We start from the raw sequence: 24,731 nt of genomic DNA on the forward strand, positions 1-24,731 counted from the left end.
TATCTGTTAAACAGGATGAGAAATAAACACATTCCAATATGCGAGACGTGATGAGAAGAAGAAATTAAAACTCTTTTAGTTAGGGGTGAGCCAGAGTTTCGTTTAGTTGTCGACAGGTCAGAGTTAGGGTTAGGTTGGGCCGTGACATAATCTCCACCGTTCAAAATGATGTGATCTTTAAAATAATTTGTAAAATCTAATGGTCATACCTCATATTTTCCAGAATATTTCAGTGAAACTTGCTTCGTTATTGTAATTTCAGTGGTATTGAACGATAAGTCTGCAGAATATCCAAGAGAAAACTTGTTTTTGTTATTTAAATCTCAATGTAATTCATGGTATTTGTTACCCGTGAAAATACTTTTTTGTTATGAATTTTTTTTGGATTAAGAAAGGGTTAACTTTTAGACAGACTACACGGTTTAGTTAGAGTTGAGTCCGCAAGAGTTTAGGTTTGGGACCAAGACATAATCTCTACCGTCTGAATTTTCCGACGATCTCAACCACTCTTTAGCCCACATACATACACACCACCCTTCCTTAAACTATTGGTTGATTTTGTTGAAGCTCAAGCTTTAGAAAAAAGAAGCAACCGATGGGCTCAGAATATGGCAACAAAGACTTCTCTTGGACTCTTGGATTTGCGATAGTTACTGGTGAACCTATCATTTTAACACAAGTCGTGTGCAATCTGTATTTTTCATAGATATTACTCTAAAGGTACAAAGTACAAAAGAAAAAACAATGAAGCAAATATCCGCAAGTGCGACATGCTTTATCAAATTCCCATTTTTGACGGTAGTGTGCGCCATTTTACATGACTCCTTATATTCATTCCACTGTCTGCTTGCGGACTCGAACCCTTTAACATGTTCATGAAGTCCTCCAATATAAAAAGCACGATCTTTCGAAGCATTCGACAAAAGGATTCCTGATGAACAAGAACTGGTGGTAAAAAGTATTAGTATCGCTGCAAACACCAATTATATTATATATGATTAAAGCGAAGAAAAAAAATTCTGACATTTTTGTTAATTACTAATTTTCAAAGATAAAATACACTAGTCTTCTCCAAAGAACCTCGATCTTAAATAGAGATGTGAAAATTATGTTAAAAAAATAAAAAGTACAATATCTTGGTTATTTTATTTTTTTGATACTGAATATGAAGCTTTTATTAATGAAGAGGGTAAATTACAGGAGCTCTAATGCTCTGTCTTTCTCAATTGCAGTTGAGATAAAATTGGTGGATTATGCATCCAAACTCTTGAAATTTTGAAAACCCTAGCATGCATAGCCATTATATCAGCTGGCTTATTACAGCTTCTTTTAATGAACTTGCAACACCATAGAGGGTTGTTTCTAAACATAAACTTAATATCTAAGATAAAATGACTGATTCTCCCAAGCTACTTTGTGTTGATCACCATTGATTGCCTCCACTACTGTCTGTGCATCTAGTTCGAAACACGCCTGTGATAGACACATTTTTGTGTCTAATTTGATCTCAATACTATATATTGTTGGCACTCGATTTTGTAATAATTTTGTTATTTTTATGTATTTGTAGGTATTTTTTGGAAATAAACATTTTTGGAAAATTCTGCTCGAAAAGTTGATTTTGTCACCCGGAGGACAAGTGTTATTCGGACTCTCGCTTTTGGATAAGGGGTAACCTAATTACTAAGGGTCACCCCCAGGTCACCCCCAAGGCAGCTGCTATTCGCACACAAGTTCTGGTTAGGGGGAGGACATCTTCTTCCCAAATTCAAAAAAACAAAATTGGCGGGAAAAAATTGTTATCAACTGGCAGATTTAGGGTTGGAAGTTTGGACGGGATTAAAGGAGATTCAATGGCCCAAATTAAATGGGTTTGTTCCTAGGGCCTATATAGAGCTGGTATGGGTGTTGGATTCGGTCAAAATTGGTTAGATAACCGGTGGTAATCAAATCAGGGAAGATATTCTAAAATAAGAAAAATATTCTATTCTTGGAATTCTTGGATGGAAGAGACGTGCATGGGTTGATTTTATTGGCTGGAAACAATCCCTACAGCTCAAGTATGACGCGTGAGAAGAGATAAAACATGGAATAATCCGTAACAAATCAGAGAATTAAAGAAAAAAATATCGGGAATATTTTCATTCACTGCCGAGTAATGGGAAGATTTTTTGGATTAATGGAGGAGATTCAATGGTTCAATTACGTATAAATATGTTCCTAATGTGCTACAGAGAGGCTGTCGAGAGTTTGGGGAGGTTTGGAGGCGAGCAGAGAGGCGTAGGAGGAGTTGCAGAGAAGTTACCTGCTGCTGCTGCTGCCATTAACACGCCTGAAGAACACGAAGAACGGACTCGCAGAAGCAGTCGTTTATCAACAGCAACATCGACTGTCCGCAGTGGGTCGTAGTTCTTCAACGACAACAGCAACTCAGCTCTGTCGTTGATTCTGGACGCCTTCTGTGGGTCGCAGAGTTCTGTTTTTCATCAATTTCTTGTATTTCTCTTCATTGTAAAACACTTTTGAGCATCAATGAAATATTTTGAGAGCATTTTTACTATGATTAGTTAAACCCCAACACTGGGGCGACGGAGGAGGCCGAGCTTCATAAATGGGTAATTTTATTAATTCTTTTTAAGACTTTTGCATTAAAAATTAAGTGAAATATGATTTGATTAAATTGGGTGTTATTTGATTAGATGGATCATGCTTAGCTTAGGTGATTTGATTTTCCATGCATAACATTTACAACCAATGTTTTGAGAATCGACTTTGGCAAAATAAGAGTCCATATATGTTTTGAGCTATTATTGTTGAGAATAAATCATTAAGCCTTATGTTATGAAGATTGGCCGAATCATTAGTCCCAGTACCTCTCTACCAATTTTTCTATATTTGTATATAATTTTTATAAATGTAAAAATCCTTCACCTTCACAAATCTTAGAGTTCGAACCTTTATTACTACAAACCCACATTAAATATTATATCAAAATGGCGCCGCCGACGCGGATTTGTGCTTAGGTAGAATTTTTATGTTTATTTTTTTTTTTTCTTTATTTTTTGTTCCTTTTTAATTTGTCTTTTTGTCTTTGATTTACAGGTTCGAAGTGGAGCACTAAGGACTTGGAGAGGAAAAAGCTTAAAGCGAAAAGCGAAAAGAGAAGAAAAAAAGGACAATTTTAGGATTTAATTTTTAAATTTGTTTTTTTTTTTTTTGAGTGTGTGAGGAAAACTGTAAATTTTTTTTTTATTTATTTTGGACTTTGGACTTTATTCTGGACAATTGGACTTTATTCTTTTTTTTTAACCCTACGGAAGGGTATTATTAAAAAAAAAAAAATTATTATATAAACTGTGTGCAGGGAAGGACGACGATTACTATATCGTCTCGGCCCCTCGGGTTCGCACACGGCATAGGAGTCGTGGCCCGAGTCGACGACAACGGTTCATCGCCCGTCTGGTACGGGAGGTAAGTCCAATCGAAACACCCGCGAATCTCCTGCAAGCGGGTTACTGTCTGCCTTAAGGTGATAATTGTTTGAGGACGAATCAGACTGTTTTTATTTTCCTAGTAAAGGGCAAGGCCTGGCCTAAACAAGATAAGGGTTCGGATTTCATCACCGTTCTCTTCTTGCCCGCCTTAGGAAAACGAAACCGAACGCGAACCTAAGCTTTAAAATTTGGAATAGAACGAGACCGATAGGGTAACGAGCTTAATAGGAAACTCGTTCGAAAAATATTGGTTGCTCTTTAAGCACACTCCAAAGTTCATGATGGTTTCTGTGGGTTGAATGCGTGACTGCGCCGCCTTGTGATAGCGGTGAGGCCTTGGGTATCAAAGCTCCACTGAGCTTCCCTCGCCTCAATTCAACTTACTTTGACTCGGATTGATTCCAGAGGGGTTTGCTCAAATTGCAACGAATTCCCTTTCGAAAGATAGAAGCTGGTCTAGAAACAATCTAAGTGGAGCCATCATGCTTTTTGTTTGCTAGAAATCTTTAGGTTTGCTTTGGTGGAGTCGAGTCGGCCTTGTTTGTGATTGTATAGAATCCCTCTGTAGTTTATATTTCTTCGGTGATGAATCCTTTTGAGGAGACGCCACCTGCGATGACGTTGCGAGAATATATGTCTAGAAATTCTCGTTATCAAGAGACGTCTTCGGAAATGACTCTTGGTGAATATATGCGTGGGCAGCGATATATGGATACTCCAACTTTTATTGAGGAATCACCTCTAACGATCTATGAGAAATATTATAAACATAGACCATGTAGTTTGGAACAAAGATTGAGAATTCTTGAATTTCAAAAATTGTATCATGATGATGAGGATAGTGATGATGAAGAATCTGAAATATGTGGGAATAGTGATCAGGAATTTGTTACCCCCTAGCCTTATAATGATTATATTATTTCTGGTTCAGATCCTAATAATTTTAAAAATTATTCACCTATTCAAAAGGACGAGGATTTGACTAGAGATACCCCCGTTTCAGACGATGTAGTATGTCCTGTTTACGAAACCGATGATGGTTTAGAGGAACCAGTTTATCTTGAGATCGAGTCAAACGATTTAGAAACAATAGTCTTAGATGAACTCGTAGAGATTAGCGAGGATGAACCTGACTTAGAAAAATCAATTGCCGACCTAGAAATTAGGGAGGTTATGACCAGTCTATCTAGAGACGCCGAAAACTCTAAGTTTGGGGGTGAGTATCATTCTCCATGTGCTTTAACTCTTAGTAAGGTCCCTCACTTGGGACTTGACATCAATGCCTCAACCATCTTACAAGATTATCTTCATAATCGTTTTCCAGAACCTAATGATATCCAACAAGAGTCTCAAATGTTAGAAACCCATCCTCTGGTTGATGTGGTTAACCCAGGCAATAATACCAAGATTGATTTTGTTTTCCCACCAAATAGTTTTCTTCCAACTGTGGGAACGTATAGATTCAAATGTGTCGAATATTAAGTTGTGAGACTAAACCTAATGCCTTAGGAAATTAGAATCGACACATTTGCTTAAGAATGACCACTACTCTCTGTGGTCAATTGTAAGTCAATCTGATTGACTTAGAGGATCCGCAATTATTTAGGTTATTATTATTTTTATTGAGTTTTTCCAGACTCTAACCTAATTTGGATCCAACTATGAAGAAACGCAGCCAATGAAAATTTCTATTTAGACCCTTTCATAGAACCTGAACCTGAACCACAATTAGCGATAGTTATCAGGAAACTAGGTAAGGGCATGCTAGTGTTGTTCATTTCGTTGGTTCACTGCAGTTTCCTTTTGTCAGCTCTTTTTGGTTTTAAAGACCCACAGTTATTCCGGCTACTTTTATACGGTTCGAGTTGACTAAACCTTTCCTACGTCTGGCTGAAGACTTTAAACTTAGCACTTCTTGGGAGGTAACCCAATATTCTTGCGACATGGTAATATCCTTCCTTATCTCTTTTGCTTCAAGTGGTAACAATTTCTCCTTGTTCATGCTTTTAGTTTCATCTTTAGAACATTGAGGACAATGTTAGATTTAAGTTTGGGGGTATGGGAGAAACTTTTTAGTTGCAATAAATAAACTCCAGAGCCTAGAAATTTATGCGTATTAAGGATAGCACTAACCAATCTAAGTGGATGGAAACATTTTTGTTTTAGGAGTTGAGGAACCAATCTGACTAGATGGAAACATCTATAGAGTCTATTCATAAAAGCACAGAGCTCAGGTGTTAGAAATAACATGATAGTTTCGCCATATCTTGTCGTCCTTTTCACTTTCTATTTTTAGTTTTCTTTTGTTTCAAGTGATTTGGTGGGGCACACGATTCAAGTTGTTACCTTTGCTAGGGTGAAATAGAGTGACTGAGTTACCTTTTTCAAAAAAAAAAAAAAAAAAAAAAAAAAAAAACCGGACCAGTTAGACCAATCGGAATAAGTATTAACACTTGGATAGCAATATGCGTGTGTTCTCCCTGTTTCCGTCGCCTAAGCAAGCGTGGAATGCAGGACCCGTGGGAACTATCGTGTAATCTGCTGACAAGAAGCATGCACTTGGATCCAAAAGATCTATTCATGCCGTTAAGTTAAAAAAAAAAAAAAAAAATGGTTATTGTTATGTGTAGTCAACTGCTGGTTCCCTTGTATTTGCCAGTTTGTTGATCTAGATTTAAGTTATTGACCACTGGTTCCCTTGTATATGCCAGTGTGTTAATATTAGTCAGACCGGTATCTCAGTCATTTAGGTTAGGTTCACCTTGGCAGAGGCCTTCAGACAGATATGGGAAACACCGTTCACTTTTCAACCATCTACATTTTTCTTTTTCCATCTTCTTAATCTTTCATGTGATTAGTCTGACTCCGAGTATGATGTCCATCGTGAAACTATCTTAGTAGAGCTCTGTCACTTATATGAATTTTAGTATGCTTGAGTGCAAACTCGTGTACAGCAATTGGAATTTCGCATCAGGGTTCTTCCTCTTAAAGTCAATAATTGTATGCCAACCAAGGAGGTTCTTTAGTGCTTTCCAAGGTTCTGCGTAGATAGCTGGGGTCTGGAGTATTGGTTTTTGTGGGTACACCTCTGATAAACCCACCCGAGATTAACTCGGTCACTTTTCAAGAATAAATTTTGCTCGAGGACTAGCAAATAATAAGTTTGGGGGTATTTGATAGACACATTTTTTGTCTAATTTGATCTCAATACTATATATTGTTGGCACTCGATTTTGTACTAATTTTGTTATTTTATGTATTTGTAGGTATTTTTTGGAAATAAACATTTTTGGAAAATTCTGCTCGAAAAGTTGATTTTGTCACCCGGAGGACAAGTGTTATTCGGACTCTCGCTTTTGGATAAGGGGTAACCTAATTACTAAGGGGCACCCCCAGGTCACCCCAAGGCAGCTGCTATTCGCACCCAAGTTCTGGTTAGGGGGAGGACATCTTCTTCCCAAATTCAAAAAAACAAAATTGGCGGGAAAAAATTGTTATCAACTGGCAGATTTAGGGTTGGAAGTTTGGACGGGATTAAAGGAGATTCAATGGCCCAAATTAAATGGGTTTGTTCCTAGGGCCTAGATAGAGCTGGTATGGGTGTTGGATTCGGTCAAAATTGGTTAGATAACCGGTGGTAATCAAATCAGGGAAGATATTCTAAAATAAGAAAAATATTCTATTCTTGGAATTCTTGGATGGAAGAGACGTGCATGGGTTGATTTTATTGGCTGGAAACAATCCCTACAGCTCAAGGATGACGCGTGAGAAGAGATAAAACATGGAACAATCCGTAACAAATCAGAGAATTAAAGAAAAAAATATCGGGAATATTTTCATTCACTGCCGAGTAATGGGAAGATTTTTTGGATTAATGGAGGAGATTCAATGGTTCAATTACGTATAAATATGTTCCTAATGTGCTACAGAGAGGCTGTCGAGAGTTTGGGGAGGTTTGGAGGCGAGCAGAGAGGCGCAGGAGGAGTTGCAGAGAAGTTACCTGCTGCTGCTGCTGCCATTAACACGCCTGAAGAACACGAAGAACGGACTCGCAGAAGCAGTCGTTTTCAACAGCAACATCGACTGTCCGCTGTGGGTCGTAGTTCTTCAACGACAACAGCAACTCAGCTCTGTCGTTGATTCTGGACGCCTTCTGTGGGTCGCAGAGTTCTGTTTTACATCAATTTCTTGTATTTCTCTTCATTGTAAAACACTTTTGAGCATCAATGAAATATTTTGAGAGCATTTTTACTATGATTAGTTAAACCCCAACACTGGGGCGACGGAGGAGGCCGAGCTTCATAAATGGGTAATTTTATTAATTCTTTTTAAGACTTTTGCATTAAAAATTAAGTGAAATATGATTTGATTAAATTGGGTGTTATTTGATTAGATGGATCATGCTTAGCTTAGGTGATTTGATTTTCCATGCATAACATTTACAACCAATGTTTTGAGAATCGACTTTGGCAAAATAAGAGTCCATATATGTTTTGAGCTATTATTGTTGAGAATAAATCATTAAGCCTTATGTTATGAAGATTGGCCGAATCATTAGTCCCAGTACCTCTCTACCAATTTTTCTATATTTGTATATAATTTTTATAAATGTAAAAATCCTTCACCTTCACAAATCTTAGAGTTCGAACCTTTATTACTACAAACCCACATTAAATATTATATCAGCCTGCCGGATCCCTTTCCCCTTCTCCCATGTCAAAGTTAGCCATAGACATCCACATTCAGCTTGTTCTGCAGTTACATATGTATCTGCATAGAGACATCTCCCGCACTCGTATGAGCCTGCAAAATTTCGCACAATTAGACCAATCCCTTAATTATGAGAATTATTACTCTTCTTATAATAAGCATCACAACATATGGATAAATAAGGTGCAGATGGTGATATCTACTGAGGAAGATGATATGTATTTTGTTGAGCATTATTAGGAAGCTTGCGGTTTTGTTTCATGGCTTTCCCTGTTCCCAAACTCAGTAGCTGTACACACTTTATTACTCCATCTAGGTTAGGTTTGATATCCTGAAAAATGTTGTTGCAGCGAGCTTTCCATATTTCCCACGTTGTGTTTTCCATTCTTATTGTCCAATCATCCACTAGGTCCTTCATCCCATTTGAGAACCAGCTCCGTATCCAATTTGCTACACAGTTTTCATTGTTTTGTATGCTATGCATTGCACCTGGAACAGTAAGCCAAGATGCTCTAGAAAAGATGCACTCAGTGAGAACATGACGAGTAGTTTCTACCCCTTGATTGCATATTTTACAGATTCCTCCTCCATAGCATGTCACTCTTGTCATTCTTTCATTAGATGGGAGTTTATCAGTAAGACACTTCCATTAGAAGTGCTTCATCTTAGGTAGGGTGTCAACTCCATAGTTGTTTCCAGAATTTGGCTTCTACTGTGTTGTAGACTGCAGTTCCATTCTGTTTGATAGCAACGAGCTTTCTATATGCCGATTTAACAGTGAAACGACCATCTCTTGTTAAAGTCCAAATAAGTCTATCCTCTTTGATCAATGGGATACGAATTTTGAGAATGATTGCTGCATCTTCTTGATTAAACAACTGTTGAACTAGTTGTTGTTTCCATGATCTTGTATCTTGATCAATTAATTCTGACACAAACTTATAGTTATGTGCTTCATCTGTTGGTATTTTTGGAGTTGGCGGTAAGATTTTGCCAGGAACCCAAACATCATGCGATATGCACATTTTACTTCCATCACCAATCATCCAAAAACTGAACTGACGGATAAAACTCATCATGTGTTTATACACTTTGCCATGCCCAGTTCGAGTTTTCTTTTTGCATGCATCACATTCATTGTTGGAAAGTAACACTGTTTCAAAGAATTTGACCAGTGTTGGTCGTTTTGATTGCAGAGACGCCATGTTGTTCTTGCTAGAAGCGCCTGATTGAAATAAGGTAAATCACGAAAACCCAAACCTCCCATAGCTTGATCTTTCCCAACAGATGGCCATGAGATAAAATGATAACCCTTGCCATCCTTTTTTTCCCCACCAGAACTTACGATGAACCTTGTGCATTTATTTTATAGTTGCATCTAGTACTTTAAACACACTCATGTGGTGAGAAGATGTAGTGCTGAGTACGCTTTTAACCATCACAGATCTGCTCACTTGATTTATGAATTTGTCGTTCCATCTTGATAATCTTACATTCATATTGTCTACCAAGCCAGAGAAATAAGTGGTTTTTTTCCTATTTAAGAACAATGGAATACCCAAATATTTCTCATCTAATGACATCTTTTTCATCTTGAGTCTCCGCAATAAAATTCTGCAGTGTCGTGGATGAATATACTTGGAGAAGAAAACCGCGGACTTCTGAAAGTTTATCTGTTTCCCAGAAATATTGTTGAAGTTATTAATGACATCCAAAAGTGTGTTAACATTCTGCATATCGGCTTTTGCAAACAACAAGCAACGTATATAAAAAAAAGATGAGTAACTTGTGGAGCATTCCTTGATATCTTGATTCCTTGCAACTTTTTTGAGTTTTCAGCCTGTGCCAAAGATCTGGTTAGAACTTCCATCGTGAGAAGGAATAGATAGGGTGATAATGGATCACTCTTTCATATAACTCTCGTTGGTTTAAAGAGTTTACATGGTGATCCATTCAGAAGTATTTGTATTTCAGTAGTGTTGTTGCATTCTTGTACCAGTTGACACCATTTGCTGTTAAAACCAAGTTTTCTCATAACATTGTTTAGAAACGTCCATTCTACTCGATCAAAAGCCTTGTTCATGTCAAGTTTTAAAGCCATATAACCTTTTTTTGTTTTCTTCCTCTTCATACAGTGGATGAGATCTTGTGCCAGAAGTATATTGTCACCTATCTTCCTGCCCGGAATATAATTGCATAGGTGAAATGATTTTGACGAGATGCTTCTTCAGTATGTTAGCCATAATCTTTATGATTAATTTGTATGTTGAGTTGCATAGGGCTATCGGTCTGTAGTCGCTTGGAGTATGTGGGAGATTTGTCTTGGGTATCAAATAAATATTGGTTATGTTCATCTTCTTTAGCATTCTCCTTGAGACGAAAAATCTTTGTACCATTTTTATGACATCATGTTTCACAACTTCCAATTGAGATTGAAAAAACCTGGTGTAAAGACGTCCGGTCCAGGTGCTTTCCATGGTTGCATGTTTTTGAGAGCTGCTTCGATTTAATCTACATCTGGAACTTTGACAAGAGATATGTTATCTTCCTCTGTAATGCATTCTGGTAGTATGTTGAGGAAGTCATTATCTTGTATTGGATCAGTAGTGCTCATAATTGTTTGAAAGTAATTTATAAGCATATTTTCTAGGTTTTCTCTGCCACTACACCAACTCCCATTTGGTCTTTGTAAGGATTCGATTCTGTTCCGTGCCCTCCTTTTTGTTGGCCTGTACATGAAAATAATTTGTGTTATGATTTGGTTCATGAAAACTTGTATCTCTTGCTTTTTTCTTGTAGAATTCCTCTTCTCTGATGTGCCATTCATTTATTTCTTTCTCTAGCTCAACTACTTTGTCAGTATTGTCCAGTATTTGTCCTGGTTGTTGAAAATCATCCAGTTGCTGCTGCAAACTTTTCAGCTGTTGTTGAATGTTTCCAAAAGTAGTTTTGTTCCACACTGACAAAGTTCTCCTTGAATCTACTAATATTTGATCCAAACTATAAGCTGCAGAGCCATTAACATGCTTGTCCCAAGCATTGGTTATTTGAAGTTTACAAGAATTATCACGCAACCAACATTCGAAAAACTTCCAATTTCTAGCATTATGAGAACCAGTAGGTGACATATCAAGGAAAATCGGGCAGTGATCAAATCCTAAGAAAGGAAGATGTTTAAGACAAGCATTTGGAAAGTGTATTGTCCAATCAGTGTTTGTAAGGGCTCTATCCAGGCGAGATCTACATCTCCCTGTACCATGCTTATTGCTTGTCCAGGTATAGGGGTTGCCGTGAAATCCTAGGTCATGTAGTCATATATCTTGAACTATCTGTGCTATGGGAGATGGTTGAGAAGTAGAACCATTACTACCTAAGCGTTCCTCACTATTCAAGATAATATTTAGATCACCTACCATGACCCAAGGGGCCTAAATGTTGAAGTTATCACATAAATTCTCAATAAAATTCCATTGTTGCTTCTTTCTTGTGGATATGGAGAACCATACACACACGACAAGAGCCATTTTGGTTTGGCAGGATCACTACATAGAAGACAATGGAACATATTTTTGTATTTATAAATAATGTCCAAATCAACCCCATCTTCCAGAGAAGGCAAATTCCTCTAGATCTACCAATAGAAGGAACATAACAATTATTTGGGAAATTTAGCGGCCTAATATAGTTTAAAAATTTGTGAGAGTTTATTTTTGTATCTTGAAGAAACACTATATCAGGTTCAAGCATTTTATTTAAATCCTTAAAATAATTTCTAGTATCTTTGGATCCAAAGCCATTGCAGTTCCAAGATGTATACAATTTTCATGATATGAGTATAATGGAAAACAACTAAAATACTGTTGTGAGTATTAGAGAAAAAATAAAAGGAAGCGTGAGCATTTAAAACAAGAGTTAAAAAGTATTTATGATGTGTTACCTGAGCAGATGTTCAAATGGCTTTCTGCATTTGTAATATCAAATTCCATCATCTCCGCAGAATGGTTGTCCATACTAGTAGAAGTAATATCTCCCCCCTGTGCTTGGTGGTACCACATACAAGTTATGTGGATTCATTGAGGGTGGTTGATTGAGATTTGAGTTTATTGATCTCTTGGTCTGTCTCGTATCTTCAGCTTCAACATCCATCTTCTAGGCAAAAGAATTATCCGTGTTTCTTTCATCATCATTTGCTTCATAAACATCGGCCTCTTCACGCATATAGGCTTCGTACTCTGCAGTAGAGAGACTATCAAGATGCAAGAGATAGTTTGTTTGCATGCAGGTATTATCCACATTGTCAATGACCCAACACTTGTCACAGATACTGTTAGGTTGTAAGCAACAATGGTATCTGACCCAAACTTCTTCACCAGAAACTGTCTTCCACCAGCCTCCTCGATGTAAAGGTTTCTTGAGATCGATTTTAATTCTGGCAGAGACTGTACTTCCATATTTTTGCCTACAGTTCGTTGGTGTTGTTGAAATATTCTTTCCCATGTAAGCCAAAGCCTCGTCGATGACAGCGACATTCATATGTTCTAGTTTTAGATATTTGAATTCAATAGTGTAAACTTGAGTATCAAAAACATAATCTTGTAAGGGAATGTTTGAGTTGTTCTTTTGAACAACAAACAGTGCACCTCCAATGATCCAAGGACCATTCTTTATAATTGTATCTTGCTCTTCTTCATTGTTTAACTTCACCAGCATTAGGTTATGACCCATAAACCGTATCTCTTTTCCCATGTACTGCCTCCAAAGAGAGTTCACTCCTACACGTATAATTTTCATGTCAATCTTTGCTTTTGGCTTTAGCTTTCCAAGCAAAGCATAAGTCCATTCTTCAGCTGCAGCACTGATGTTTCTTGAAGTACCCACCGCATGTCTGTTAGTGGCTGGGATTTCAATAGCAGCACTCCTAAGTTGTCTTGAGAGCATGTTGATTAGGTTTTCTTTGTTTGCAGACATTTTAGGGTTTCTCTGGATTCTTGTATATCTTCTTGAATGAGATGTGTGTGATCTTTGGAGAAGAGAGACTCTATATATATGATATGACTTTCCTTTCGAGTTTGTTTTGCAGATCCGAATATATAGAGAATTATCATACAACAATATACGAGAATTTCTGAAATGAAATTTTTTATATGAAGTCAAGCCTGTGGCTTGCATGCAGTTTCCTTCTTGGTTGGGATGTTTCCTTGTTTTACTCCTTTGATATCGTAACAATATGTGAGAATTAATGAGATGAAAATTTTCATATGAAGTCAAGCCTGTGACTTGCATGCAATTGCCTTCTTGGTTGGGATGTTTCCTTGTTTTACTCATTTGATAACGTAACAATATGAGAGAATTAATGAGATGAAAATTTTCATATGAAGTCAAACCTGTGACTTGCATGCAATTTCCTTTTTGGTTGGGTTGTTTCCTCTTTTTACTCCTTTGATAGCGTAGCAGCTTAGGAGGCAAAAAAAAATTTGAATTCTGAGTTGACTGGATGGGTGATAGACGTGCAAATTTTGGATTTGAAGACGATGATAATACTCCCTTTGATTCTGAATTTTGATGTGATCGAGCTGTAGGATTTCTACTAGTATGGACCCCCTTGCCAGAAAAGATGATGAGCCCCACTGCCAATAACACCACTGCATGTATTTCAAATGCAGGAGAATATTGAAACTCCACCATTGGATTCCCCACAATTTACTTTCCTGGTTATCTACACATGAAGATAGGAAAGAGTATATTTTCATGGAGTTTTAAACAGATAAAATGAGTATATGAAACACTCAGGCTTTGAATGCAAGAAAGCTAAAACAAAAAGATGGAAAAACCAAAAGAATGGTCTAAGAGTAAAAAAGAACTATCTAAGAAGATCCTAAAAGCGATTCTACAATCGCTTAACACTTCAACTATTTGGAAAAGTAGATCATGATTAGAGAGAAAACATAAGTAGAACAGAAAGATTAATCATTGAATCTGTATACTATATCTTGTTGAATATTGTCATTAGTAAGTTAATATATGGATTGTAGCTAACATGCCCAAAGTTATCTCTCTCGCTAATTTTTTATTTCCTTTCTTCGGAAAACGCCACTTAACAAGTGATCTAGGTATCTTAGCAGAAGGCGCAACAAGTACAGTGTCTTGGTTAACCTATGCATGCGTCCAAAAATGTCTTCTGTTTTCATCAGTAGTTGATTGATTAGATTTGATATAATCTAGAGTGGCATTTTACTGTGCGGGGAGTAGGAGATATTTTTCATTTAAAAGGTAAGGAATTACGAGTATAACTGTATAAGATAATGCAGCATTTTTTACATTTTTGTTTTTGAATTATATGGTCGTTGCTCGTGAACTTATGATTGCAGTGAAGCTCGAGTTTACTCGATGGAGATGGATGATTAACGATGGTGTTGCTGTACATAAATGTCACGGGTTTTCAAGCTGGCAGTAATGGTGATTGATCATACAGTTGGCTGTTGATCGGAGCTGTGGACGGTTGACAGCAACAGAAAAATGGAGAGAGTCTGGTGATCAAGGGTTGAATGCTTGAAGTTGCTGGAAGATGGAAGGAGTAGCTGCTCGCATTGGTAGTTGACAGAGATAATGATGTTGTTGCTATGGAGACGATGGTTGAAGCTCGAGACAAAAGCTGAAAGCAGTAGATGATGAGATTCATGGCAGTGATGGTGAAGTGAATCCGGAGATATGCAGTCGCTGTTATGAAGATGGGTCGAGTAAAAGAAACTCAGAGAAGTGGATTTTTCACGGAGGGCCTGGTATGCATGAATTCCTGACCGGAAAAAGTAAACTCAGGTGTTTTGGATTTTCACCGAGGGATGAGTCACCGTGAAAGTTGGTCGAACAAATAAAAGTCCCGTAACTTTTAAAACTCACGGAGTGATGTGTGGTCGTGAATCCGAAGAGAGGAAAGTGAAAATCCAGGGGAAAAATATTCTCAGGTGAGAGTATCCGTTGAAATATAAAACTCACGGCTGGGTGAGTAACCGTGATTGTGATGAAGCAAAAAGAGTAGGTTGTCAGTTTCCTGGAACTGACAAGCCAAAGATCAAGTGGGCTGGGCATTTGGATGAATTGACGCAGTCCATTGGCTGGGAGATGATTTCACACGACTATTAAGATAGAACTGGAGATATTTTCAATTATCCTTTATTCATTTTTTATCATACTTTTGGGAAGAGAAGAACAAGAGCCAGTGCTTGGTGATTTTGGATTTGATCATCACGATTGAATCTAGGGTTTGCTTTCTTTTTCTTCTTTTATTTTTCATGGATTTTAATAAATTCATGAGTAGCTAAACACTCCATATTGGTGAAGAATGTAGTTGGATATCATAAACATGCTACTAGATTAATATATTGGTTTCGTTATCTCAATCAAATCATCATTGTGTTGTTCTCCTATTTATTATCGTGTATGATTGTTTATTTATGAGCGCTACTAAATGAGCATGGATGCATATCTACAGCTAGACTAGGGTTTTGAGATACGTAATTGTTGATGAACCTTGTCACAAGTAACATATTGTGATTACCAATTGTATTCAAAAGCTTTGTGTGATTGCAAGTAGAAGCTTGACCTATATTAAATGGTTTACTCGTAGTATTTCTATTGCATGGATTAGTCTAATTCATAGACCTTAAAGCTCTTGGAGGATTAAACCTAATAGCACGTTGCATTAGGTTGTTCACTAGGTAGTATTCATATATTCATCGTTATGGTATGTGATGACATAAGGAATGTACCGGAGTATGCTCTCGATGGGGTACTTTAGGACTCTTGATAATGAATGATTGAGTGACAACACCAGTTTTTAGTCGAATTGCATGTATTATGATTGATGATGGACCCTTAACCAATATTCTCTTTATTCATTCTTTGCTATTGTTATTAGTTTAATTATTTTAGACCTAAATCGAAAATCTCCCCAGGTTATTTAAGTTTTCAATTACAAATAACAACTCATATCTCCTTGTAGAACGAATCTGTTCTTATAACTATACTCTTATTTATAATCATAAAGTGAAAGAACTTAAATCATTTTTGCGTCGGCTGATAACCGACCAGGGACTAAAAAGTTTCATTCGCAAAAGAAACCAATAAGTTATTATTTTTTTTTGAAAACTTCAAAAATCAGTTTTCTATTCAACACAGTCGTATTCTCTATTTTTTTTTTTGTAAGACATTGATCCTTTAAAAGGGTTGGTCCTAAGTTACAGTGGCTTTTAAGCAAACTGGAAAAGGAAATGCAAAAATTCCACCACTAGGATACATCTCTTACAAACACTAATGTATGTAATGTCATTTTTAACAATTATGTACCCACCAAGTATGTGAAAAGCTACTTACAGTGGTAAAGTCATATGAGTACGAAACTCGCCAACACTGGAATTCTTACCTATAAAAAATGTAATTACAGTCCGACACATCAGGGAAGCTGGCCAGTTACTTGGATAGTTACGCCAAACGGAAGGAAGTTCACCAATAATTATGTCATCATAAGGATCTCCACCGACCAACAGAACAATCGCATCATGGAAGCTTCGGCTCCACCAACCATTATCTCGGAGGAGGTGTTCAGATCGGTTATATCTACTAGCTAGAAAATGTTTCAGAAGAAAAGTTTATGAGTAATTAATAGGATCACCACCCGTCGCTAATGCAGACTCCCTCTGTACCACATATATAAGTGGAATTTTGAATTTTGATTGTCCCATTAGATATGCGGATTACTATTTCCAAGATAAATATTTCCACATGTATCCTTATTAATGGTACATGAATAACTACATTGTTAATAGGACAAGAGGTAGAACATGAAAAAGCATAAAAAATTATGAATCCAATATGCTTTTCTTAATTTAAGAGAATTGTCTCATCTCGCTATATAAATGGCACGGAGGGAGTAGTTCTGACATAGAGTGATCGAAGCCTTACGTCAGATCAACCATGATATCAAGTCCGGCTTCGATCACATTACCTCGTATGGCAAGTGAGTAATTTGTTTAAAGTCAAACTTCCACCAAAATATTGATGGGATTGTTGGACTATCAATATCACATATTTCGAAACCTTCCGTGGTTGTGAAAAAAGAACAGGAGAATAAACCTTCCGTGGTTGTGAAAAAAAAACAAGAGAATGTAACAGAGACACATGTACAAGTTGCTCTTTTCTTGGTAAGGTAATTATGAGGGGTGTATTTTGTCACACATGGTTGCTCAGGGACCATTTATGAACTATTGATACTTGAAATTGGTTAAGATGTAGGGGGCGCATTTTTCTTTTATTGAAGGTGTTAAAACAGAACGTAAATAAATCTTAACTGATAATAAAATAAATAAATGTAAACTGATAAAAATAAATAAATCTAAATTGATAATGTAGCTACCAACTTTTGTAACCTTTGCTATATAAACAAAACTATCACTACAAAATTATTTACTACAAAATGATAAAGGAAAAATGGATTCTTCTTCTTCTTCTTTAGAGATTTTGATACCAACTTTTTGCGTAATCCTAATTATTTACTTCATTCCAAAATTACGTCAAATTCTTCTTCTAAGACGCAAGAAACTTCCATATCCACCTGGTCCAAAACCATGGCCAGTTGTTGGAAACTTACCTCACTTAGGTATGGCAGTGCATCAAAGTCTAGCAGCTATGGCCAAAACATACGGTCCTATTATATATCTACGGTTAGGATCTGTTGATGTGGTTGTTGCATATTCAGCATCTATAGCTTCACAATTTTTGAAAACCCATGATTCCAATTTTTCAAGTAGACCACCAAATTCCGGGGCTAAATATATTGCGTATAACAATCAAGATTTTGTTTTTGCTCCGTATGGTCGTAGATGGCGTATGTTTAGAAAAATATGTGCTGTTCATTTGTTCTCCGGCAAAGCTCTTGATGAGTTTCAGTACGTTCGCCAGGTATTGTTACTGTAAATGCTTAGTGACTTCTTTCATAGCTTTTTATGGACACAAACATATATGTTACGAAATTGTTCATTTATAATCCTTTTGGATTAACTAAAAGCTACGCATTTTTTTGCAGGAAGAAGTGGCTGTGTTGACAAAAGTATTGGCACAATCAAGCAAAAATAGCAAGAGCAATCCAGTGAAACTAACAGACTTGCTAACTGTATGCATAACGAATGCTTTATCTAGGGTTCTATTAGGGACAAGAGTATGTGGAGATGGTGAAGGTTTTGCTGATGAAAAATCACAAGATTTCAAAAACATGATAGCTGAAATTATGGTATTGGCAGGTGTTTTTAATATTGGTGATTTTATACCTTCTTTAGAGTGGTTAGATTTACAAGGAATTGCATCTAAAATGAAGAATATACATCAAAGATTTGACGCATTTTTAACTAAAATAATTGATGATCATAATAAGATCAATGCCGCTTCTAATGAAAAAGGTAATGGGTCAAAAAAGTCAGATTTTCTGAGTAAATTGATTGGTTACAAAGAGGAGGATGTGGATGGTGGAGAATGGAAGCTAACTGACACTGAAATTAAGGCCCTTCTTTTGGTAAGTAGTTTTTATGTCTCGTTCATTCTTGCTGAATGGTAGCCTGTTCTAATATCATTTAAAGAGGTTGTTATTTGATTTTTGAAAGTGGAAAAATCAGAAGAGAAAAAAATTCTATTATAAATTTCTGATCTCAGAATTTTATTCTATTAAAAAATGCGCATGAAACCAACCTTTTATTTTGAAACGGAGAGAAATAACTTCTAAATAACTACTTCTGAGCTAATAACATAGGGTGGATGTTTTGCTTGTTGCAACCTAACTCTCACAAGTTGTGCGTTGCAGAATTTATTCACAGCAGGTACTGATACATCTACAAGTACAGTGGAGTGGACTTTAGCAGAGCTAATTCGTCACCCTAACATTCTAGCCCAAGCCCAGCAAGAATTGGATTCAATTGTAGGTAAAGACCGACTTGTATCTGAATCCGATCTTAGCCGACTACCGTTCCTACATGCCGTAACCAAAGAAGCGTTTCGTCTTCATCCATCTACGCCACTTTCCCTTCCACGGGTTTCAGCTGAAGATTGTGAAATTGATGGGTACTTCATTCCTAAAAACACCACTCTTCTTACTAATATATGGGCTATTGCTCGTGATCCGTCGATGTGGCCTGACCCACTGAAATTCAAACCCGAACGGTTCTTACCCGGTAATGAAAAGGCCAATGTTGATATCAAAGGAAATGATTTCGAAGTCATACCATTTGGAGCTGGACGGCGGATATGCGCCGGTATGAGTTTAGGATTAAGAATGGTGCAGTTTATGACTGCTAGTTTGATTCATGGTTTTAATTGGGAGTTATCAGAAGGTCAAGTGATTGAGAATTTGAACATGGATGAAGCTTATGGTCTTGGATTGTCAAGAGCTTCACCTTTAATGGTTCACCCTAAGCCAAGGTTGGAAGCTCACGTGTACAGTGCTATCAAATTTTAGATTTCTTGGGATATTGATCATGGTATCAACTTGCACCACTTGTATGTATGTTGCTTAATGCATATCTTCCAGCTGATATATAGGACTCACCAAAAATGTTCAGAATTTTCCTTACGTATGTTGTTTAATGCAATAAAGTAGTTAATTAAATGTTTAATTAACATGTAAACAAAATTTACCCAACTCGGATCAAAAATTTATCCAACACGCCTAATGTAAAGCGAAAAGAAAATATAAGATGATGGATGCATTTAAATAGAACCTACAAATAATCAAATGTTCATAACTAATGAGCCAGACCATATGGAGGAGGTACAGGCACGTCTTCTCCTTCAGAGGGTGCAATTGGTGGTTCAGGTCCTTTTGGAATTAACTGATTCTTTACTAATTAAGGAGAAAAAATTCCTGGTCTTCAAATCTTCCATTGCAGTAAAACAAATGTGGATTATGGATAATATTGTAAATGGATTTTTGTTGATTCTGCGTTAATAAAAGCAAAGATCCTAAACAGGTTATAAGATCGTTGCCAAATTAAACAGAAACTATTAAGTACGGAGTAACATTTTTTCCCCAAGATTATGCATGGACATTCATGATCACATTCATGATCACATTCATGACCAGGTTACCTGATTTTGCATTAAAAAAAGCAAAGATGCAACGAATGAGATCTAACGATTAGTTTTTGGAATTTAAGAGAGGACATTTTAGTCTTGTACTCTTGTTACAATTTAGATTCATGACCAGGTTACGAGAATAATTTCCTTTTTGACAAATAACCATCGTATAACGTAATAACTTCGAAGGTCGTAAAAATATATAGTATTTTCTTTTCATATCTATAAAAATAATTAACTCCATCCGAAACTTAAGTTTTGAAAGAAAAAATTGTCAGATCGCAAATCAGCTGAGAATTTGCAGCTAAAAATTGTCAACCGTTGTTGCACTAGGGCAACTCTAATGGCGAAGATACCAACACCACTACCACCACCAACAAAATTAGGTTGTGAAGCAGCAGTAGGTTCATTGACGCTAACTTCGACCAAAAAGAGAGATTACAGAGTTACCAGCAGAATTCAAGAGGGGCAAGGTCCAATATGTGCAGTCGTCTTTAATTTTGTGGATTCTCGTTACTTCAATGTTTTTGGCACCGTTGGTCAAAACCGGGTCAGTAAATATGATTATAATCTTGGTCAATGCATAAAATTTCGGGTACCCCTAAATTTTTGATTTTTAAGCTTTTTCCAGGTAAATGTTTACCAATGCCTTGAAGGAGGAGTAATTACTGTTCTACAGTCTTATGTTGATGAAGATGTAAGTAAAGACTTTTTTTTTTCTGAAAGATGATCGAGCTGGTGATTTAACCATCTGATGCATGTCTGGTTTGGTCATGTATTGTATATAGATCAGGAGGAAGAGTCATTCTATACTTTGAGTTGGGCTTGTAATATTGATGGGAATCCATTGTTAGTTGCTGGTGGACTCAAGGGTATTATACGTGTCATTGATGCTGGTAGTGAAAAAATACATAAGGTATCTCAGACACCATTTTGTTTTATCTTTTGATATCTGTGACCTCCATGAAATTTGTAACTAAATTCATAATCAAATGCCTTTTCTGTATCCAATCTTGGTTGTCCCGATATTAGAAACTCCTGTTATGGAGAATTGGTAACAGGAATTGATACTAGTGTGGTGTATCCGCAGAGTTTAGTTGGTCATGGAGACTCCATAAACGAGATCAGGACGCAAGCATTGAAACCTTCACTTGTGGTGTCTGCTAGTAAAGTAAAGAATGCCCAGCTTTTCCAACTATGAGAAATATGGTTGTTCTATTATTTGGTTAGCATATACGGTTACTTAAATGATCAATTAAACAGGATCACTCTGTACGGATTTGGAATGTACATACTGGGGTTTGCATTTTGATTTTGGCTGGAGCTGGCGGTCATCGTGACGAAGTTTTGAGTGTGGTGCAACCTTTTGTTTTCCTTTCGTTTATGTTTGTTTAATAATATGTAGTGGGGTGGACATAGTTAGGTGCATATTGCATATATATATAACTGGAACTCGTGTGCTGTAGGATTTCCATCCTTCGGACATATACCGTATTGTAAGTAGTGGCATGGATAACACCGTTAAGATATGGTCGATCAAAGGTAGTAGTCTAATCTTTCTTAATCTTGCTTGTTGAACAACTATGTAAGCTGTCCAAGTTGTGCTCTTGACATATCGTGAAGTTGAAGATATGTGTTATGGCTACTAAATGACAAACTGAACTGTAAATGTTGTTAGCATCCTAATTTCAACCTTTGCAACTCTTACAGAATTCTGGAAATATGTTGAGAAGTCATTTACATGGACAGACCTTCCGTCAAAGTTTACCACAAAGTATGTGCAATTCCCAGTAAGTAGAAGCCACAATTTCGTTCTTCTTTGAGGTATGTATTACTCTTGTTTCCAGTATAATGACTTTTTATTTTCCAGGTATTTACCATGCATACCAATTATGTTGACTGCACTAGGTGGCTTGGTGATTTTGTCTTATCAAAGGTAATTTTACTTGGTCAATGTCCATGATCTACTTTCAGTGGCTTTCTCCATTCGGTTATATTAGTTAAATGTATTTTCCATGCTTTGCATCAACTATATCAGTCATCTGACCTCAACTTGTAGCATTATCCGAGTGGTATAACTGGGATTTGATAAATTAACTTTAACACCATGATTTATTGTCACTGAATTTTGTGTCACAACACAGAGTGTTGACAACGTAATTGTCTTGTGGGAGCAAGGCCCTGGAGAGGTTGGTACATGAACTCGCAATATTTCCTTTTGTTCACTTTAGCTTATTCATGCATCTAAGAAACTGTGTCATTCCGAAAGATACATTACGGATGTAACATGCGAGCCAGAATGCATATTTTCAGCCCTTATAATTTGTCAATATTGGTTTCAATTTCCAGAGTACAGTTGACATTCTTCAAAAGTATCCTGTTCCGGAGTGTGATAGATGGTTTATCAAGTTTTCCTGTGACTTTCATTACAATATAATTGCAATAGGTAAGGGAAACTGCTAATCCAGGCTGGTCAAGCTTCATTGGCCAATCTTCTAGAAATCTCATATTCTGGTTTAACAGGAAATAGGGAAGGGGAAATCTTCGCGTGGGAGCTCCAATCTAGCCCACCTGTTCTCATAGCCAGGTTTTACTTTTATTCCCCTTCAATGCTCGCTCACTCTGCGTGGGAAGTAAAGTGGATCATGACTCGTGACAACTGAATAATGAACTGGATGTACTTCCAAGCACTGTGTTTTCATTTCATTTCATCTCATCTCTGTTACGAACTCTTTTTGCTGTTTCAGGTTATCTCATCCTCAAAGCAAGGTTGAAATTAGGCAAACTGCTACATCGTTCGATGGAAGGTAATTCCCAAACAGTAAATTCGTTTGTAAATAGTAGTTCTTTCTTCGGATGACCTCAATGAAAATAAATAATTTTGGACAGCATCATTCTTGGCTGCTGTGAGGATGGAACGATATGGCGATGGGATGCAAGTCAGCAGCAAAAACTGCAGTAGATACCAACAGCATATTACTGAAACTGCCTGCAGTTCCATGCACTTTCTTTTTATAAGGTACCATGGAACACATGGTTGTTCATGGACCGTTTATAAACTGTTGATACTGGAAATTAGTTGACTTGTGGTTGCTGGAAATTAGTTGACTAGTTATAGAGGCAAGATTTTCTGCCACTACAAGAAAACATGGCTTAAGCGACCAAAATCCCAGCAAGAGCCCATAATTTTAGTCACTTTAAGGGTTTAAGCATCCAAAGTTGCAACTGCCATAAAATTTGGCGGCTACAAACCTGTGTCATCTAATATCTAGCCACGACTGAATGTGTTTGCTCGCTACATCACTCTTTCAAGTCATCAATAGCAGCTTGAAAAGTGCTCAGGTAGCTATTCACTTTGAGGCACCGACTCCTAGCAACTAAAAAATGAATCGGTTGGTACAACCTCTCTCTGAGCAACCAAGTTTAAGCGGCCACCACATGTTCAAAAGAGAAGTCAGTTTTGGAAGTAGGCATTTGAAACCGATAATGATCTCATTTTAGTTTCTTATTGGTTAGATTAGTGTCATACGGATCATGGTTGTTATCTTAGTTTACTATTAGGGGTGCACAATGGCATGTATGTATGGTTTTTAGGCAAAACCATTGACCAAACCGTATACACTCGGTTTTCAATTTCAAAACTACCACTGAACTATTGATGGATCGGTTGCGTTTGAAACCGATCCCAGTCCGCTCGGTCATTTTCTGGCTACTACTGTTTTAACTAGTTCCAAATGAGAAAAAACAAACAAACAAAAGAAACCAAAAAACTATCCTACAACATGAAATAGATCTCGGAGCTTTACCGAAATCTTGAAAATTTAAAATTATATCGATAATTCCTTCGGTCAAAAAATCTGTGGAACTTGGTCAATTATGCCGATTAACGCATCAGTTCTCATCTCGGTGAAAAATAGAAATCAGCTTGGCCAAGGTGAAATTTTTGGTCTCGGATAAATTAAGTGAACTAAATGGATATCTGAGTTGACTTAATAGTCAACCATATAAACGCATGGAATCCAACAAAAATAGAGTAACTATTGAATAAATTTGATTAATAACGGGTGAAATTCGTTTGAAATTAATAGGAAATAATACAATTATACCCATGGAATCCAAGGAAAATCGTGTGGAGCGAGCGATGTTGGATAAGGTTAATATATAACAGGTGAAATTGACTAAAGAGTATGGACATTCGGCTAAAATTATCAATAACATGAGAAGCCGATGTAATACAAGAGAAAGTGGGTGAGGTCGACCGACATAAAGTAAAACTGACAGATAAAAAAAAATTAAGTGTACTAAATGAAAATTCGATTTGATTTAATAGTTAACCATATAAACCCATTGACTCCAGGAGCAATCGAGTGATGTCGAGTGATATTAAATAAAATTGATTGATAACATGTGAAA

The 24,731-nt window shown here is 36.8% G+C and overlaps 2 protein-coding genes across 2 annotated transcripts; both read left to right on the plus strand.

Moving 5' to 3' along the window:
• Positions 1-17,687: 17,687 nt before the first annotated feature.
• Positions 17,688-19,787, plus strand: LOC113323649 (flavonoid 3'-monooxygenase-like). Its single transcript, XM_026571982.1, has 3 exons — positions 17,688-18,158; positions 18,283-18,765; positions 19,051-19,787. The coding sequence occupies exons 1-3, from the start codon at positions 17,688-17,690 to the stop codon at positions 19,699-19,701; spliced, it is 1,605 nt and encodes a 534-aa protein (XP_026427767.1). The 3' UTR covers positions 19,702-19,787.
• Positions 19,788-20,661: 874 nt separating this feature from the next.
• Positions 20,662-23,280, plus strand: LOC113322287 (polycomb group protein FIE1-like). The gene is made up of 13 exons (XM_026570350.1): positions 20,662-20,868; positions 20,950-21,015; positions 21,112-21,234; positions 21,409-21,489; positions 21,582-21,674; positions 21,785-21,860; positions 22,029-22,108; positions 22,189-22,254; positions 22,463-22,507; positions 22,668-22,764; positions 22,842-22,905; positions 23,066-23,125; positions 23,208-23,280. The coding sequence occupies exons 1-13, from the start codon at positions 20,662-20,664 to the stop codon at positions 23,278-23,280; spliced, it is 1,131 nt and encodes a 376-aa protein (XP_026426135.1).
• Positions 23,281-24,731: the final 1,451 nt, after the last annotated feature.

The sequence above is a fragment of the Papaver somniferum genome, chromosome 11 (genome assembly GCF_003573695.1).
Source record: "Papaver somniferum cultivar HN1 chromosome 11, ASM357369v1, whole genome shotgun sequence".
Taxonomy (NCBI): domain Eukaryota; kingdom Viridiplantae; phylum Streptophyta; class Magnoliopsida; order Ranunculales; family Papaveraceae; genus Papaver; species Papaver somniferum.

Bases quoted from the DNA above. Each gene is read 5' to 3' on its own strand.
- LOC113322287 (XM_026570350.1), top strand. From the start codon at position 20,662: ATGGCGAAGATACCAACACCACTACCACCACCAACAAAATTAGGTTGT. The intron at 21,861-22,028 runs GTAGTAGTCTAA...CAACTCTTACAG, and splicing joins TAAGATATGGTCGATCAAAG to AATTCTGGAAATATGTTGAG. The intron at 22,255-22,462 runs GTAATTTTACTT...GTCACAACACAG, and splicing joins GTGATTTTGTCTTATCAAAG to AGTGTTGACAACGTAATTGT.
- LOC113323649 (XM_026571982.1), top strand. From the start codon at position 17,688: ATGGATTCTTCTTCTTCTTCTTTAGAGATTTTGATACCAACTTTTTGC. The intron at 18,159-18,282 runs GTATTGTTACTG...ATTTTTTTGCAG, and splicing joins AGTTTCAGTACGTTCGCCAG to GAAGAAGTGGCTGTGTTGAC. The intron at 18,766-19,050 runs GTAAGTAGTTTT...TGTGCGTTGCAG, and splicing joins AAATTAAGGCCCTTCTTTTG to AATTTATTCACAGCAGGTAC.